Source organism: Protopterus annectens, chromosome 1.part0, assembly GCF_019279795.1.
Source record: "Protopterus annectens isolate FY-2018-M chromosome 1.part0, PAN1.0, whole genome shotgun sequence".
Lineage (NCBI taxonomy): Eukaryota > Metazoa > Chordata > Ceratodontiformes > Protopteridae > Protopterus > Protopterus annectens.
The window spans coordinates 409,781,226-409,799,607 of NC_056725.1; the positions used below are offsets into that span (position 1 = coordinate 409,781,226).

Genomic DNA, 18,382 nt, shown 5'->3' on the forward strand with positions numbered 1-18,382 from the left:
TTTTTATTGTTCGTTTTTAAAGTAAGATGATGAGTGAAGATTACCAGTGGTGGTATAGAACACTACATTTCTGCATAAGGTCTGGGCATGAGTGCTGAAGGTACAGGATTTGAATTTTGGTAGTTACCTCTAAGGCACAATATTGGTTTCTAGTGGCCCCTCACCTCATGTCTTATATGCTGCAAAATGTTCTACATTAAGTGCCTTCAAGGCATGATATAAAGAGAATATCCCTGGTCTCTATTTCCCCCCACCCATCTTCTATGCTGCAAAATGTTGTTCTATTTTTAACGCATAATATAATGAAAGTATCCCTGGAGTGTAATGCCCCCCCAGTGTTGCAGGGTTTGATCATTAGTCTACTGTAGTGTGGAGGTATTAAAGCCCCTGCCACATACCCACACACATTCATGCATACATTACACACACACACATATACACCCCGACCCTACCTATCCCCTAACTAACCTCCTACTGCAACCTCCCATGCAGAACTTCACACACACACATACACACACACACACACACACACACACACACACACACACACACACACACACACACAGACACACACACACACACACACACACACACACACACACACACACACACACACAAACGTGCACACCTAACTTATCTGTCCCCTAACTAACCCCCATACATACACACACACACACACACACACACACACACACACACACACACACACACACACACACACACACACTCACCATATACTACTCCTATTTCTACACGCACTCACATTCATAATCAAACATATTTACACAAACACGCACATGCACACCCCCCCCCCCCCACAACATGACCAGACTGCTAAACACCCTGGCATTTAGCTTTACGACAATTGGGAGAAACAATGTCTTGTCTGTGCTTGTTAACATGGGTGGCTGAGGTAACTTAACCAGCTGAGTGACTGAATTGCTTAGTTTTTTAGATGTCTTACCACACATAGCTAATGACTCCGCCAGAATGCTTCATTAGCATTTCCTGCATGTCACAAAGATAGCGCACTGTGTTTCAACACATCTTTGTGATGTAGCAGCCTTGCAGGGCTATCACTGAATTGGAAATGGTTACCTCAGTATGTACACCACATGGTAGTGATTATAAATTCTGCCCATGGCATGCATTTTGCACTCCTTTTACTGAATTGGAAATGGTTACCTCAGTATGTACACAACATGGTAATGATTATAAATTCTTCCCATGGCATGCATTTTGCACTCCTTTTACAGCAAGCTGATGACCAATTGAATTTTGGTTCACGTGTGGGACTTTTGTATCATTGATGTGCGTTGTTTTTAGATTGTCTGCATTACTAAAAACAAAAGTGCTAAAACACTTTAGTAGAACAATTTTTGTCATGATATAGTTAAAATGTCCACAGATTATTAAAGTCTCTGTTTTTTCAACAGCATCTCCTTTGATTTTATATACCTCGCCATGTTTCAAGTCATCATCTAGTTAAAAGGCAAGAAAGAAAATAACCCTGTCCTAGAGTGTATCTGTGAATTCAAGCTCACTACAGTCTGTTAAGATAAAAATGCAAATGGTGGATCACTGTTCATAAACAAACGATGAACAGAGAAGGAAAAATTATACCCAGCTGTAACCAAACTATATTAAAGATTATAGTTGCAGTTCAACTGCTTTTCTTTATCTCATTGTAAAAGAAATGGTCTCTGAATATTATCTTTATAATGGGATAGCAAAATAAAAAAATAATTTCTTATGAAGCAGATGCAAAGTGTGCTTTTTGCAGCTTTTACTCTGGATGTCTGTTGCAGGTTTTACAACCGTGTTTCTTGTTCTTCATTCTGGATTCTAGCAATTTTGAAGATCTCATCTGTATGCTGTCCAGGATGATTAGAAGTTTTGAACATGTGGCTGCAGAGACAGAGATATGAACAAGAGTCATAAAAAACAATAAACAATAGTTTAAAATCCTGATGTGCTACTTTATGTAAATGGTATCTTTAAGTAAATGAGGGGGAAGGCACTGCAAATCCTGATGAATTGCTCTGTTGGAATTATGACAACTCAACATCTACTCATGTAGTTGTGATAGAGCTTTCTAGAAAGCAATCAAACAAGAACATCATGGGGAATTACAACCCATGACCCCTCTAACATATACAAACCACCACTGAAATTGCTCTTGAGTTAGAAAACATGGTCCCTTTATCTGAATTACTTACAGTTATGGTGAGTCCTGCTAAATGAGGGGTTTACTATTCAGATAAAGCACAATTACCTGAAACTGCAACAAATCAACAATGTTTCTCCAAAGCAAAGTTGGAGCAAAAGGGGTTCAAAAGCTGCAGTGTCATAAGATTCATTATATTTCTTTAGCAAACTCTTCAGTATACAGAGTTCAGCAGGAGGTGTGTACAACTTGCTGTAATCTGAAATCATTGACACTATACTCAAGCCTGAGCCCATTTCTTCAGTTTAGCTGTGACCTTAGAGGTGGTATATGCAAATAAAGTGGGTGTAGGTGGGATAAAATCCATAGCTTGCAGTTAACTTGGATGAATACATATTTGGTTTACAAAGTGAACATTAGTGCTGTTTGTGCAAACATCAATTTGTATGAACGTCTGTTCAACTGATTGCCATTTTGGTTGGCAAAGGTAAGTGGTCTTTTGTTAGGATGGGAGTTTGTGTGTGTGTGTGTGTGTGTGTGTGTGTGTGTGTGTGTGTGTGAGGATTAGGTAGGGAAGAGTATGTAAGATACAAAAGTTTAATCAAAAATCCACGGAGCTTTTGGGACAAATCCTTCCTCAGTGTGTACATGTAAAATTCAACAGTCACAGTCACATTTAAATAGTTAAAAACTAAATTGCACAACACAGCCTTAGACCATTAAATAAAACAATCATATGAAATGATAAAAACATTAACAAAATAGTTACCACAATCATAAAATAGTAATATGAAATATAAAGCAAAGAATTCTACACAATCATTGCAAAAATAATTACTTTAAAACCAGTTGTTTTCTTCTTAAAATAGGTTTGGTGCTAACAGCCATATTAGGCCCAGGTGCATGATCTGCCTCAAACAGTAAAATCCATTTACATTCACACACCTCAAGTGTGTCATTTAAGTCACCACCCCTTCTGCTCCTAAGTCTAAGGTCTATCACCCTGAAGAGAAATTTATGTTCACTGCCTTTTTCTATTATATGCTTAGCAAGTGCATTGCTGATTATCTCTCTCTGTATCTCTGATTTATGCTCTGTTATCCTTTCTTTAAGTTTTCTAAAACTTTTTCCTATATAAAAGGCAGGACATTTCACACAGTTAACAATATAAACAATATTAATGGTGTTACACATAGCATAACATTTAAATACAAACCTTCCTGAAGTTACTGTGAGTAAAAATACATTATCTTTCATAATATCATTGCAACAACTACAATTGTAACATGGGAATGTGTCCATTTTCCTTATTCTTTGTGACTGAATAATTGACAAGTCTTTATAGCATAAATGTTTTTTTTAAATTAGGACATTTTTTGTATGTGAAACATGGTTTCTCACCTAATATACTACTAACTTCAGGCATAGCTCTCAGGATATTCCAATTTTTTGTTGTCATATTCTTAATTCCTTTAGAGTTCTTACTATAAGTAATGACATATCACATGTAATATTGTCTCATATCATCCCTAATATTAACCGTTTTGCTGATATGAGCTGTGAAATAAGGTCTGGCATCTGACACTCTATTCACCAAAGTATCATTTTTTTATTTTCTGCAATAACTTATCCTCATATCCACATTCTTTGAATTCTGCTGTCATTTCATTCAGTTTTTTACAATGTAGAGTAATAACAGTATTCAGCCTATCAGCTTTCAAGAACTGGCTCTTAACTATGCTTCTGAACATGAGTGGGGTATGCATACTAGTCCAATGGGTAAATCTATTCACTTCAGGGGATTGAACTTCAAGTTTACTTCACATGCTCTGTCTAGAACGCTATTTAAGTTTCTGTCATGCTCTGCTTCACCATAGCCTCAACCAATAAATCATCTACTATTATGACATAAGGATAACCAAAACAAACTTTGCTCCATTGCACGCTGGAAGACTTCACTTGCAGAATTTGTTCTAAATGGCATCCTTAGAAATTTGTATCTGACAAATGGGGTACCAAAAGTGGTTAGTAATGAGAATTTGGGATCAAGCATTACTTGCCAAAATTAACTTTTTGCATCCAAGATAAAAAACAGTGGCATTTGGTATTAGAGCTGCAACCTCTTCAACTGTATGCATTGGATGATGCAGTCTCTTCAATGTTTTGGTCAGATCTATTCTGATTTCATCTGTCTTTTTTGTGAGCTGCTACTATAGACAAAACCCATTCAGTTGGTTCTGTGACTGGACAAACCACACCTTGCTGTACCATTTTATCCAGCTGAGCCTTCACTTTATCCTGCATAGCTATCTGAACTCTTCTTGCTGGTCTGACTATTGGAGTGACCTCTGGGTCTAACTTCATGGAATACACAACTGGAAGTTTGCCCAACTTGTCTTTGAAACCATCAGCATACTCTGAGAAAATGGTTTCAGAAACATTAGAACTAGGACATGCACTTATATGATGAACGTCTTTGGTAAAAGAAAGCAGATTCATTCTCAAACTGTCTTTGAGACCTAATAATGATTATACTGGTCTTTGGACTACATAGAATAACAAGTTGTAACAGTTCTTAGTCAAATAACATGAAAGCATCACTGAACCTTAGGTTTGAATTTCTTCACCTCCATAAGCAACACGTTTCTCATTACTGGTCACATTGAGTTGTTCATTAGTTCTCACTTTAGCAAGTGTGTCTGCTGATGCAATATTACACTTTCAACCAGTGTCTGCCTTAAGCTCTGTGGATTTACCATTAATCCAGACTGTACCTCTTTGCATATAAATTCACTGCATCAACTTTTCACCAATTACTGATACACAATCTACATAGAAAGTAGACTGCTGCAACTGTACTTGATCAGTTTCCTTTTTTGTGTGACCCTTCTTTACAACTGTTTGGGGTTTTCTTAACTTGCAAAACTTTAAAAAAATTGTTCCATTTTTACATGTCTGACATGCTGACCAAATGCTAAGCATTTTCTCTTTTAGACACATGATTGGCACTACAATTACGACAGTTAGCAATAAAGCTGGACTTGGGTTTTGTTAACTCACATTTGTACTACACTGAGCATGCTCCTTTAACTGAACTGGTGTTAGAACTTGCTGGAAAACTACGTAGTTTCCTTGGGGAACCCACAGGGGTTGTGACTGCCATGTGCTTAGGTCTACTTCTGTTTGCCATGTGTTGCATGCTATCTACATTTGGTCTGGAGCCTACTGAAACCATGCTCTTGTCACTTGCAACCATACTTGTGTGTTTTTCTGTAACTTCATGGATTGACACATCTCAGTGGCTTTACTCAATGTTAAATCACTGTCACAGCAGCACTATCAATATCACACAAGAGTCTTTCTTTTATTAACTCATCAGTCGCCAAATCAACATATTTTGGCTTTGTTTCTCATGTTGGTTATATAAGCTGCTAAAGTTTCCCCTGGTTTCTGATCTGTCATGTAAAACAAATCTCTCTCTAATGTAATATTTGTCTGGGGGTTACACATTTCTCTGAATTTGAGCTTCAGACACTCAGAGTATTCCCTTGATTCAACCTGTACAACGATATGATGATTTTCACCTTCTCCCTCATATACTGATAGTGCATACACAAATGAATGCTTACTTTCAATAGCCTCTGACCCTGTTAGGTTTAAGAAAATAAAAGCCCTGGTGCATGCATCTTTGAATAAGCTGCTTCTATAAAAATATCACACCCTTGCTCAAATATTCTTCAATTCTCTGCAATATTCTGATCAAATACAAGTGGTAAGGGTTTTTGAAATCCATCTGCCATACTAACACATACCAGTGAAGGGTTTTCCAAATAAGCACGAACACATGCACATACACGCATGCCAGAAATTTATGCCAGTATATATAACTTTGCCTAATAGTACAACAAGCCTCTGTAAAACTGAACTATGTGAAATAAGTCTCTCAGGCACTGTAATACTCTTGAAATTACTGTACTACAAGAAATCACCTCATCAGTTTAAGAAACATTTCAAATACCTAAGATGCAAATGAACTGGGCAGGAGAAGCTGAGTCAGTAACATTTTAAAGTAATTGCATTTTGTGAAAAACTGTACACAGCACATTGAAATTTCCCCAAAATGGTGGCACCTTACTAGACAGTTCATTACAGTGCAAGAAACACTCTGTAATGACTATACTTTGGGAGTAGGACACATCAGCACAAGTAACTTTTCAAAGTGGCTATACTTTGACTGTACTTCACAAAATAGTTGCACCTTGCAGTCAAATAAATTCATTGGAATACATGCACAGTAATAAGCACAAACTGTAAGCACTTTTACACACTTTGAGATACTTTGAATAACTCCAGTTATACCCTTGATACAATACAAAGTCATAGTTATGCCAAAACACAGCACTTTACTAAAACACATGCAGTTGCCTTTGCTTTATTTATACTTAATATGCCATTGTTTTTTGCCCTTATTATATTTATTTTGCTTGTTTAATCTCCTTTCATGCCCATTGTACTTTTCTTGTGTTTGTTTTATTTTAAACATGCCCATTTTGCTTCAAATATACTCGTTTTGCTGTAAACATACTTTTTTTGCTTTTCTGATAATCTTTTCTTCAAATATCTTAATCTTAAATGTTTTGCTTAGTTAATTAACCTTTTGTGGCTCCTGCTTGTTTAATAATGTAGTTTGTGCCCTTTTGTGGCTCCTGCTTGTTTAATAATGTAGTTTGTGCCCTTGTAATGCTTTGTTTTTTTCTTTTTTATAAAATAAGCAGTTTATGCAAATTCTCATTACCTTTGAATCTTTTCTGGCTGTTTTTTTTTTTTTTTGTGCTCATCTCTCTTAGTTTACCTTCACTGTTATATCTGCACCTCATGGCTCCAAATATCATTCTCTGGAATCCCAGTTATGACACTGTGCTGCTCTCTTACTTTGGACACAATAGAATAACCTTCGTGGGCTCTGTTCAAGCAGCTTTATTTTATACAAACACATCATGATAGAAGTTTACTGACTTTAACTTAAGTAACTTATATACAGAATAATTACTGCAATCATACATGCTCACTCTTTGGCTGCACTCTCAAAATGGCACTGGGAATAGCATGTGCCTGGTATTTATATGTGCACGTTCAGTCCTTGATATGCTTCTTAAAGATACAACACATGCACTCTGATGTAAAAATCTGGCACATTTTGATAACCTTTTGGTAACTAACAAAGCCTCTACTACCAATATAGACTGCAATCTTTTGAAATAATTTTATATATATATATATATATATATATATATATATATATATATATATATACCATGGTTATCTTTAACACTGTAGTTTCTGCAGCATGCTGCCCTCCATTTAGCCAATATTCAGTTTCTGTTGATACTGTGTTCTGTGGCGAACACTACAAGGCACTGAGCTGAGACAGACGAAGATGGACTTCTGAGAAAGCAGTTGTTATAACTCTGCCCTTCACCCAGACAGAGTGAAGATTATCTTGGTGTGGCAGGCATTGGATTTTGCCCAGAAGTACAGTGCACATTTGGTATATTGTCTTAAGAGTGCCCTTGACAGAGAGTAAAATATGTATGGGTACATTTTTAATGGATCAGACTAATTTAACTAATAAAATAAAAGCAGATGAAGCAGCAATAGTAAATTTAAATAATAAACGTGCCAAAGTTTCGATACAAACTGACTAACTGTTTGGTTAACTTGTAATTTATTCAGTTTGTAGCTTCCATAGACTAAAAAAAAGGAGTCAGTTAGAGGTAACATCTGGGAGGGGGGGAGGATTGCATGCCATACCAATTCATGGATTCCTGTTTAAATTGCAAGAAACAAATGTACTCCTTGGAAAACTGACCCTAAAAGAGCAAAACAGGAAATATGCAGTTTATATTTAATAGTGATGTGGTGAGTAGCCTTACAGTGAGTTTTGAGGTTTGGAGATTCACTGCATTTCTTTGCCATTTACATATTATTTGTTTCACAGTGCAGGACTCCCAGATTCATGTCTTTCACTCCTTCATAGGTAGCTTACTTCCTCTGTCGCTGTCCCATGTATTCCACAACTATTTCATACTGTTCCTTTGCTGTTTCTTAATAATGATTATCATCATCCGCCACCCTTTTTGTGAAACAATATTTAGTTCTTATTTCCTTAAACCATAAAACTTGCATCTTCTGATAGTGTTCCCTTGTTATCAAGGTTTATATTTGGACTCTACAGACGGACTTTGTTTCATGCCCATTCATCTCTTTTGCACAAAACTACATGCATTAATAACAGCTTCTTATTTTCACCAGTGATGCCTCTTTCTGCTTATCACAATATTGAAATTACCCATGTATGTTCTTTTTTTCTGCTTACTACCTTTAGGCAATGAAATACCACTGCACAAGAGCAGTCTTCTGTTCTTCTCTTGCTAATGCTTATTTTCCAGTTCTGTGATTCTTTCTTAGCTTATTTCTTTAGAAAGTTCCAGTTCATCATATCTAAACCTTCATGTGTATTGACACTGTTGCACAATATTGCATGATTGGGAAAAGGCAAACTTTTCTTGCCTGACCGTCTGCATTGGTACTGCTTGTTTGCATCTCATCAGTTCACAATTTGATAATGCAGTTCATCAAACATGGTAACTAGAAAGAATTTTATCTGAATTCATCACACTGAATAACATGCTCATTTCTTATAATGCAGATATCTTGGAGTACATTGAGTTAGAGTGAGGTGCATGTTGTTTCCTTCTGCACAGAACATATAAGTAGTGGTTTTGTTCCCAATAATATCCCTGTCTACAAAGTACAGTTTCAAAATCTGTGTTCCCTGAAGTGAAACTTAATGTGTTTTAAGTAAATGACAATAAATCTTTTGCAACATTACATCTGTGGACTCAGAAAGGTCAACTCAGTAGTGACCCTTTTGGTAAACCTCAAGTAACCACCCAGTCATCTATCTAAACCCCATTTCCATTCTGTGCAATATTACACATCCGATGGTTTATCCATTTTATCACCCTAAGACCCACAGTAAATGTTTCTATTGTGTTTGCTAGCCATCTATGTGATACAATGCTAATCAGCCTCACAAAATGTGAGCAGGCTGCATTTGTAGACTTTTTGTGATAAACCACTTTGGCTACCCAGTCAAAGAATACTCAGCTTTATTTATGATACAATTCCTGTCATGAATCCTTGCTGTCTTTGGTTCTGTGGGTCAATGTCTTCAGGATACATACATATTATTTTATTCAGCAGATACTCCATGACTGTTCTAATGTATGATCTAAAACTGGGATGCTGATAATTTATGGCTTTCCCCCCATGTTTATGAAAAATAATATAGCAGGTAATGCTGATTTACCCACGGTTACGGTTTGGTCAGCCCGACCAAACAAAGCCAACCGTGGGTAAATACAGCATTACCCACACCCAGAAGTGGTTATTGCTATTATACATGACATTATTTAAGAAAGAAACTATTACTTTTCTTAAATAATGGCATAGTATAATGCCTGTTTACTGCCCTTCCGCAGATGTCTGGCATCCGTAGTTCTGATGTACTGTCGCCTGCACAGTACATCAGAGTTGGCAAAATCAACGGAGAAAGCAAGATCTCCGTTGCTTTTTTTTTACTGTTTTCGCTATGTTAAATGGGTTTAGCATAGTGAGACAGCTTTAAAATAAGCAACGGAGATCTCCATTTCTTATTTTAAAGCTGTCTCGCTATGTTAAACCCATTTAACATAGCGTAGAGTTATACTAATGGAAAAGTCCGCGGACCTTTTTCCATTAGTATAACTCGATTTACAATGTGCACGCTGGCCAATCAGAGTGCATGTTTTGGGGGGGGTCATGGTATAATTACAGTTATTGTCTACCTTTCTGTCTTTGGTGACTGACTGACTGACTGACTGAATGGCAGACTAACTAGACATGAAGATGGACTGGTCTGCATGGGCCCTTTCTCATTAACAACATAGCACAATTCAAAGAAAGAAACCTACAGTTATACAACAGAAGATAAATCATAGACATTCAAGGAAGTAATTTAATTCAAGTGTTCAGTTGCTTAACAATTGTTAATACTATTAGCATAGTACAAATGCACAGTAATACATACACTCAATAAAATATAAACAGCTAATCCAAGCAAATGTAAGGGTTAATAGATAAACTAATACTTATAGCTACAGACAGTGAAAGAGGCTATTTGACAGCAATTCACTTTATTAGCAGCTGGTGGAATTTGTAAGGAAAGAAAAATACATTATCTTGTTGCCTATTTGAAATTCAGTAAATTAAATAAGGAATAAAACAATCACATATTTAGCCCTTTTTTACACAGTGACCATTGAATACTTGCATTCTGCATGGTAAAAGATTTTTTTTGTATGTGCAGTGATTAATTTTCTAAGAATTTCAGAGGTTTTGATCCTTGGTGTTAAGTATTTTATTTTTGTTTCTGGGTACTAAATGCTTTGCTGTTGGTGTTCCTTGTATGTTGAGCTATACTTATAGCAAGTAGAAAGGCAACTGTTGAATAGAGTGCCCAAGACATAGACCGAGATTCAAAATTTGAGATTCAAATGTCTTTGTTGTTATAATCCTTAAAAACCTAAAATCTGATTTCCTTGACTTTAAGATTTTCATATTGCCAAATACTCATCTTGTTTCCGTTTATGTTAGTAAAAACAGTTCCACTCATTATACAAATTCTAAATCACTTAACAAAATGTATTATTTTATAGATTTTAAAGAAAGTACTTGTCACTTTTTTCAAATGGAATAGTCACATTTATTTAACAAAATTCCACAAAGTCCTGTTTCTCATTGTTTACAAAACAGGTCCAGTCAGGACCTAGTATACTTACAAGTGAAGTTGCTCAGATTTCTTTACATTTACTGCAGTTGAGTAATATAGCTTTATTTATAGTCACTGTTGCACAGCTGTGTACATATTTCTCAGTGTGACAATCTCTGATGCTTCCACACCACTTGCCTTCTCTTACCAATTCTCCATTCCCTAAAGATCAGTAATAACCATAATATACCCCAGTCTGTTACTGTACATTCCCTTCCTATTTTAGTCCGATGGTGTTTGATCTCTCTTCTTTAGTAGGGGACTTGCTGTTCAATGCACTGTATTGTATTGCATTTCCATATGAACAAAATACTTAAAATGAGAGAAAAATATATGAAATGAAAATGAGGTCAAACTATAACTTTGACAACTGAAATAAACAAGCTGGATAGACAAATTAACCATAGTGTGAGGCAGGATAAAGAACTATTTGGAGGAAATTTACATAAAAATTTTGAGCATAGCAGGAAAACCATGTTATAGATACATAAGATCTGCTAGGAGTAAAGACACACAAATCACTAAATGAAAAGTTATTCTGAAATCCAACTGATTAGAGATATTTTTACAAAATTTTATAAAAAACAGTTTGGCTGCAGAAAGGGGTGTTAAATTGTCCTAGTAACATCCAGGTAACTTCAAGTAATGAAATTAAATTAGAATATATTGAAAAAACTACACAAACTGGACCCAAACAAGGCAAAGGGAGGAGACAGAACTAGCAATAACGATCTGAGAGCACTTCAGCATGAACTTAATACCTTCCAATCTGTTATTCCCTAACTCATTTAAGTATGTGGGAGTTTCCTCTAGACTCGACACATGCACTTGTTAGACCCATCTTTAAGGAAAAGGGGAAAAGGACAAAACCATAGACATTTAGGCCATAGGTTACTTTCTTGTTAATGACAAATAATGAAGAAGATTATTTTGGATAAATTGTCAGAACTGGAGAGATTTGGACTTGGAAACATATATCAGCATACATATGTTGAACATAGTTCTATAACCATTTGTAACATAATGCTCTATATAATAATATAATAAGAGCTATAAATGGAAAAATTAGCTGTAATGAGATTTATATAGACTTATCTTCAACCTTTGATAGGGTAATACACAAAACACTGATCAATAAATTAGAACACTTAGGTATTAATGTAATCATAATAAGATTGATAGCTACATGGCTTTCAAATAGGACATGGTATCTTACTATGATTGGAAAGGTGAAATTCTTGATTACAGTCAGAGTGTTCCACAGGACTCTGTACTAGGCCAGTACTTGTTGTATCCTTGAGAACTATAATTTTCATCTGAAGTGTTCTCCAGTCAGTATGCATATGACTTCAAAATTAGTTAACTGTTTACATGTGTTAAAGATAGGCCACATCTGCAAATGAATTTGAGGAAACTGGCCATTTGAGCATAGGAGAATAATATGCTAATTTATTTTTATTTTTTGTATTTTGTATATTTTAAATACTGTAGTTTGTTTTCTTTACCTTGTGTTTTACCTGTATTCTGCTTTAACAGCATATTAAAACTTCAAAAGAGACCACAGCTCTCTCTCTCTACTGAGTCAGGCAGATTTTTTTTCCCGCCGTCCCACCCAGTCATAGTTGTCTTGTTAAATACCACTGTCTTTGTAGTTGCCTGCCTCTTATGTTAATCTGACCATATATCTCATTTCCTCTCTACTTTCAGTGGCTTGTGTGAGTAATCACTAAATCAAAAACCCCTCCCCTTCAACTATTTAAATTTATTGGCCATCCTACTGTATTCCATAGTACAAGAATACAAAAGTGACCACCCCTTTCAACCCATCTTGCTGTTTTAAAAACAGTAACTCTCCACTAAACCTTAACTTTTTAAACAGGTAAAACTAAAGTTACTTACTTTCACGTCTACCTTCTCTAGTGCACACTGCAGTGTGCATTTTTTTCATCTTACTTTTAAGCATCCCTTTCACTAGCACTTTCTCTAATACCTGCTGGAAAGCACTAAGAAGCCTTAAACTGATACAAGCACTCAACTCTCCTTGTTAATAAGGAGAAATTAATAGTAAGCACTAAACAGCCTATAATTGCAAAGTACCTTGCTAAGGTAAGGGGAAACAGCTCCTGTACTTTACAAAAAAAAAAAAGCATCAAACCAGGCATGTCCAAGGGTCAGCTTCCGGTGATTTCTCCTGTCCACCTGGTGAATCTGGGCATACTGGGGCAATGCAATTGCCTCATGTACACAAACAACCCTCTCCTCCTACCACCCAACCCTACAACCTGTGAGAGATGCACTTACATAGCCAAAATGGAAGCAAAGCTCTGTCCACCCAACATTGTGCTAGACAGTCAAGAGGAGAAGGTTAACACCCACACTACACATCAAGCAAGATATAGCCCTTCTAAACCCACACCACCAACACCCACATATAGCAACACTAAATCCACATATGCAGACGCCCTTAACTGTAACCTGCCCAAGCAACAAGGACCTCTGAAGCTGAAACGCAAACAAACACCAGTCACAACCAAAGTGTCACATAGTTCAAAACACCTGTGTGCCACCCAGCAACAGCCCCAAAGGGAAGACAATGTACCTAACACTTTAGTCATAGGTGACTCTATAGTCCGGCACACTGATGTCCCTCTCACCAGGTTGAACAAGGAGAAAATTAGAGTCAGCTGCCTGTCAGGTGCCAGGATCCGCCACATAACGCATGCACTCAAGTCACTCCACAACAAGTACAAATATGACTCTGTCATTGTCCATGTTGGAGTGAATGACTTGAGACGTACCTCCCTGGACTACATGAAAAGAGACATGGAAGAGCTCTCGGATCATGTGGCCCAGGCAGGTATGACCCTAGCCCTGAGTAGCATGCTGCCTTCGCCCAGAATGATACCACAATATAAGGACAAAATGATTGACTTCAACAATTCGCTAAGCTTCTGGTGTCATTCAAAGGGGATCCAGTATCTGTCTGCCTGGGATGACATGATTGACAGACCACGATGCTTTGCAAGAGATGGTCTGCACCTGTCGCCTCTGGGATTCAGGTTACTGGATAAGGCTCTTGCCACCCCTATAGTGCCTTTTTTAGGCAAAGTTCAAAGAACAAAACCACCACCGTAACAGGTACAAGCATGCAAAATCTGAAGGTAATGCTACTCAATGCTAGAAGTCTAAACCTCAAAATGCACTCTCGAGGCACTCCTAAAAATGGAGAACATCAATATCTGTGCAGTAACTGAGACCTGGTTCAAGGCTCCAGAGAGCACCCCTGCAATACCAGACTACAACTCTTACCACACTTTTCAGCCACCAAAGCAGGACCGAAACACTAAAGGTGGAGGAGTGTCAATATTCACCAAGCATATTCACACCACCAGGCTAGTTGCCCAACACAATGCGTCTGAAATTCTCCAGGTGCAACTAACACTAGGTAAGACTGCAATCCAAATTGTAGCTTGCTACAGATCCCCCACCATACCCCAAGATTTTCACTACACCTTTCTAAACATACTGGAAAATATTAAGATAGAACCAAACACCCTAATACTGGGTGATTTTAACTACCCTGCCATTAACTGAGAAAGCTACTCATGTACCAACACCTTTGCCCAACGATTCTTGGAATTCATAAATTCCAACGCCCTGGATCAACTAATCCATAGTCACACCAGGGGCTCCAATATCCTAGACCTGGTCATTACCAACATGGGAAATTGATGCTCCACATCTATGGTCACCCCCTCGTTAGTCACGTCTGACCATAAGCTAATCACCCTTAACATCCACATCCCACCCCCGCCCCCCAGTAAGGAAACCTCCATTAAAAAACTTCTCCAAAGCCAACTTCATGCTACTCAAGTCAGAAGTGACAAACTTCATGACACCCATGCAGACGGGAGCTGAAAGTTCAACTGCTGAATCCTACACTAAGGCACTGTACGAGCACATCCACTCATGCATAAATCGTGCCATCCCAAATAGAACCAAGATGCTCTCATCCAACAAAAAGAAGCCAATCTGGTGGTCCCCTGCCATAAACAAACTTTACAACAAAAGGAAGAAACTGTTACAGAAAAGAGGAAAATCCCAGGATGCAAAAAACTTCCTTACCAGCCTCAGTAAGAAACTGAGATCCCTCATAAAATCCTCCAAAGCTAGTTACGAAAATAAAATTGCCAAAGATTCCAAAGACAACAACAAGGTATTCTATAACTATGTCAAGAATCTAAATGGCAATGCTCAGATCTGCTCTGAGCTAAAACAGAATGGCATTAAATATACTGATCCCAAGGATATTGCCAATATCCTGGCAGATCGATTCAGTGCCAACTTCACCCCCCTCTCTCACCCCCTAAATGGGCCATCTCAATACCAGAAGATTGCCAAATTCCGGTAATAACAGCCACACAGGTAAAAAACACACTCTCCAAAGCTAAGAATACAGCATCCATGGGACCAGATGATATCCTGGGCTGTGTACTGCATGAACTACAATATGAACTGGCACCTCACCTAAGTGTCATGTTTAATCATAGCCTCACCTCAGGTTTCGTGCCCACTGAGTGGTGCACAGCTACAGTTATCCCACTCTACAAGGGGGGATCCACCTTGGATCCCAGAAACTACCATCCCATCAGTCTGACAAGCCTTATGTGCAAGGCCATGGAGCGTATTATCATGGAACTTATAAACAAAGAAATTGGCAACCTTCAAACACTGGACCCCACCCAGTTTGGGTTCGTGAAGGGCCGATCTTGTCTCCTGAACTTGATTGACTTCTTCGAATCAGTCTCCAGAGCCATGGACAAAGGTAAGGTGGTCCACACAGCCTATCTAGACCTTGCTAAGGCCTTTGACACCATCCCCCACTCTGGAATCATAGATAAACTTATTAAGCTGGGCATTAGTCCCTAAATCACCCAATAGGTTGCTAACTGGCTTACTGATAGAACCCACACTGGAAAAGTAGCCGACTCCAAATCCAGCTCCAGACAAGTGACAAGTGGAGAACCTCAGGGTTCAGTCCTGGGACCGCTCTTGTTTGGCATCTACTTTTCTGAAGTACAGGCCAACACTAAGGGACTCTGGATAACAAAGTTTGCAGATGACTGCAAACTGGGAGCCATTATTGCATCCCCAAATGATGTGGATACTCTACAAAAGGGCCTTACAGAAACAGATGCTTGGTGCCAGAGCCATGGGCTCAAGCTCAATACCAAGAAATGTATAGTTATCCCCTTTGGGAAAAAACATGTATCCGTGAATTACCATATAGGTGGCAGTACACTAAACACCGAAAGTTTGATAAGAGACTTAGGGACACAGGTGGACAGTGGTCTCACCTTCGATAACCACATCGCCACAACAGTCAGGAAATCCTTCTATGTGGCACACTTCATCACTAAGGGCTTTTCATCCAGAAAAAAGGAGGCCATTGTCCCACTGTACTCATCCCTCATTAGACCCATTATAGAATACAATGCCCCATTTGGTATGTACCTCTCAAGACATCTGCAACAACTGGAAAGGCCACAGAAATACCTCACTAAAAGAATCACAGGCCTAAAGCAGATGCCCTACGCTGACCACCTTAAAAAACTCCAGCTATACTCTGTCGCATATTGTCTACTCAGAGGCAATCTTTGCTTAACATACAAGGCCATGTCAAACCCAGAGCTGCTGGACATGCTACACTTAAAGAAATCCCAATCCCTTAGAGCCACACGCTCCAGGGATCTAAACCTTGTCATCACAATAAACAAAACATGCTGGAGGGATAGGTTCCTGACCCAGAGACTTCCCAGACTCTGGAATAGATTGTCCATACATGTCAAGCAGAGTGCCTCTTTGGTCCTCTTCAAAAGGAACCTTGACAATTGGATGGGAGAAAGGAACTTCACCCCTGGGATCACATCAGTCGCCCTGCTAGACAGGGGTCCAGGGATATAAATAGTGTAGGAAGAAATAGCCAGGGAATTGTTATGGCTAGGCTTGTATAGGCCCTAGGGCTGATAGCCTAGTACCAACCTATGAACCTATGAACCTATGCTGATAAATGCGCCAAATACTAAACATATGAATTTTGGGAAACATAGATTGAAGGGTAAATGTTTAATACAGCACATGGTAAGTTAAACTGTAGGTTTATGTAAGGACCTATGTATATGAGTAGATCCAGCACTGATTTTTTTTTCTAATCATATCAACTAACTGGTCAGTGATAATTATAAGACTGTATGATGAAAGCATTGTTTCATAGTTTCATAGTTTCATAGTATAGTACTAGGCTATCTGCCCTGGGGCATTTGTAAGCCTAGCCATAGTGATGTGGCTTTTGCCACCCCATGAAATGGTACAAAAATGTACAGAATAAATCTAGAATACTGTGCCTCTGTCTAGTAGTGACACAATGAAGGTCCCCTTATATAATAGAATTAGTTTACTGTGCCCTTGTCTAGCAGTGACACAGATGTGACCCCTGGGGTAAACTTACGATCTCCCATCCACTCATCAAGATTTCTCTTGAAGAGAGTCAGTGAGGGGCTCTGCCTAATACGAACTGGGATCCTGTTCCAAAGCATGGGAAGCCTCTGGGTTATGAATTTATCCCTCCAGCATGTCTTATTCATACTTTTGCTGAGGTTTAAGTCTTTAGCTCTCGTGGTCCTGATGGATTTGGATTTTTTGAGGTGGAGCATGTCCATCAGATCCTGATTGGACATGGCCTTGTACGTCAGGCAGAGATCACCTCTAAGCAGGCGGTATGCTACTGAATAGAGCTGAAGTTTCTTTAGTCTGGCAGAATAAGACATATGTTGGAGACCCTTGATCCTTTTGGTGAGGTACTTTTGTGGTCTCTACAGCTTTTGCAAATGCCAGGTGAGGTACATATCAAATGGGGAATTGTACTCAATCATGGGTCTGATGAGGGAGGAATATAGGGGTACAATGACATCCTTGGATCTGGATGTGAATCCCTTCATGATGAGGTGTGCAAGGTAGAATGTTTTTCTAACCACTTTGGCAACGTGGGTGTCAAATGAGAGGTCGCTGTCTACTTGGGTCCCTCGGTCTCTGATTACGTTTTTCATACTCAGTGGGTTGCTGTCTATGTGATATATTGTGGGTACTTTGTTTTTTCCAAAAGGGATGACTATACATTTTTTGGCATTTAGTTTAAGGCCGTAATGCACCAGTTGTCCATTTCAGTGAGGCCTTTTTGTAGGATGTGTGTGTCTGCTGGTGTATCGACTATGGTGCCTAGTTTGCAGTCATCTGCAAACTTTGTCAGCCACAGCCCTCCCATGTTTGCTTTAACATCTGAGAAA

The 18,382-nt window shown here is 38.3% G+C and overlaps 1 protein-coding gene across 1 annotated transcript in view; it reads right to left on the reverse strand.

The window, feature by feature from the left end:
• Positions 1-583: 583 nt before the first annotated feature.
• Positions 584-18,382, reverse strand: part of LOC122813297 (solute carrier family 22 member 7-like) — a 1,073,907-nt gene continuing 1,056,108 nt past the window's right edge. Inside the window, exon 10 of the mRNA XM_044085933.1 lies at positions 584-1,908. Coding sequence (XP_043941868.1) covers positions 1,812-1,908 — 97 coding nt within the window. The 3' untranslated portion in view covers positions 584-1,811. The remainder of the gene's footprint in view (positions 1,909-18,382) is intronic.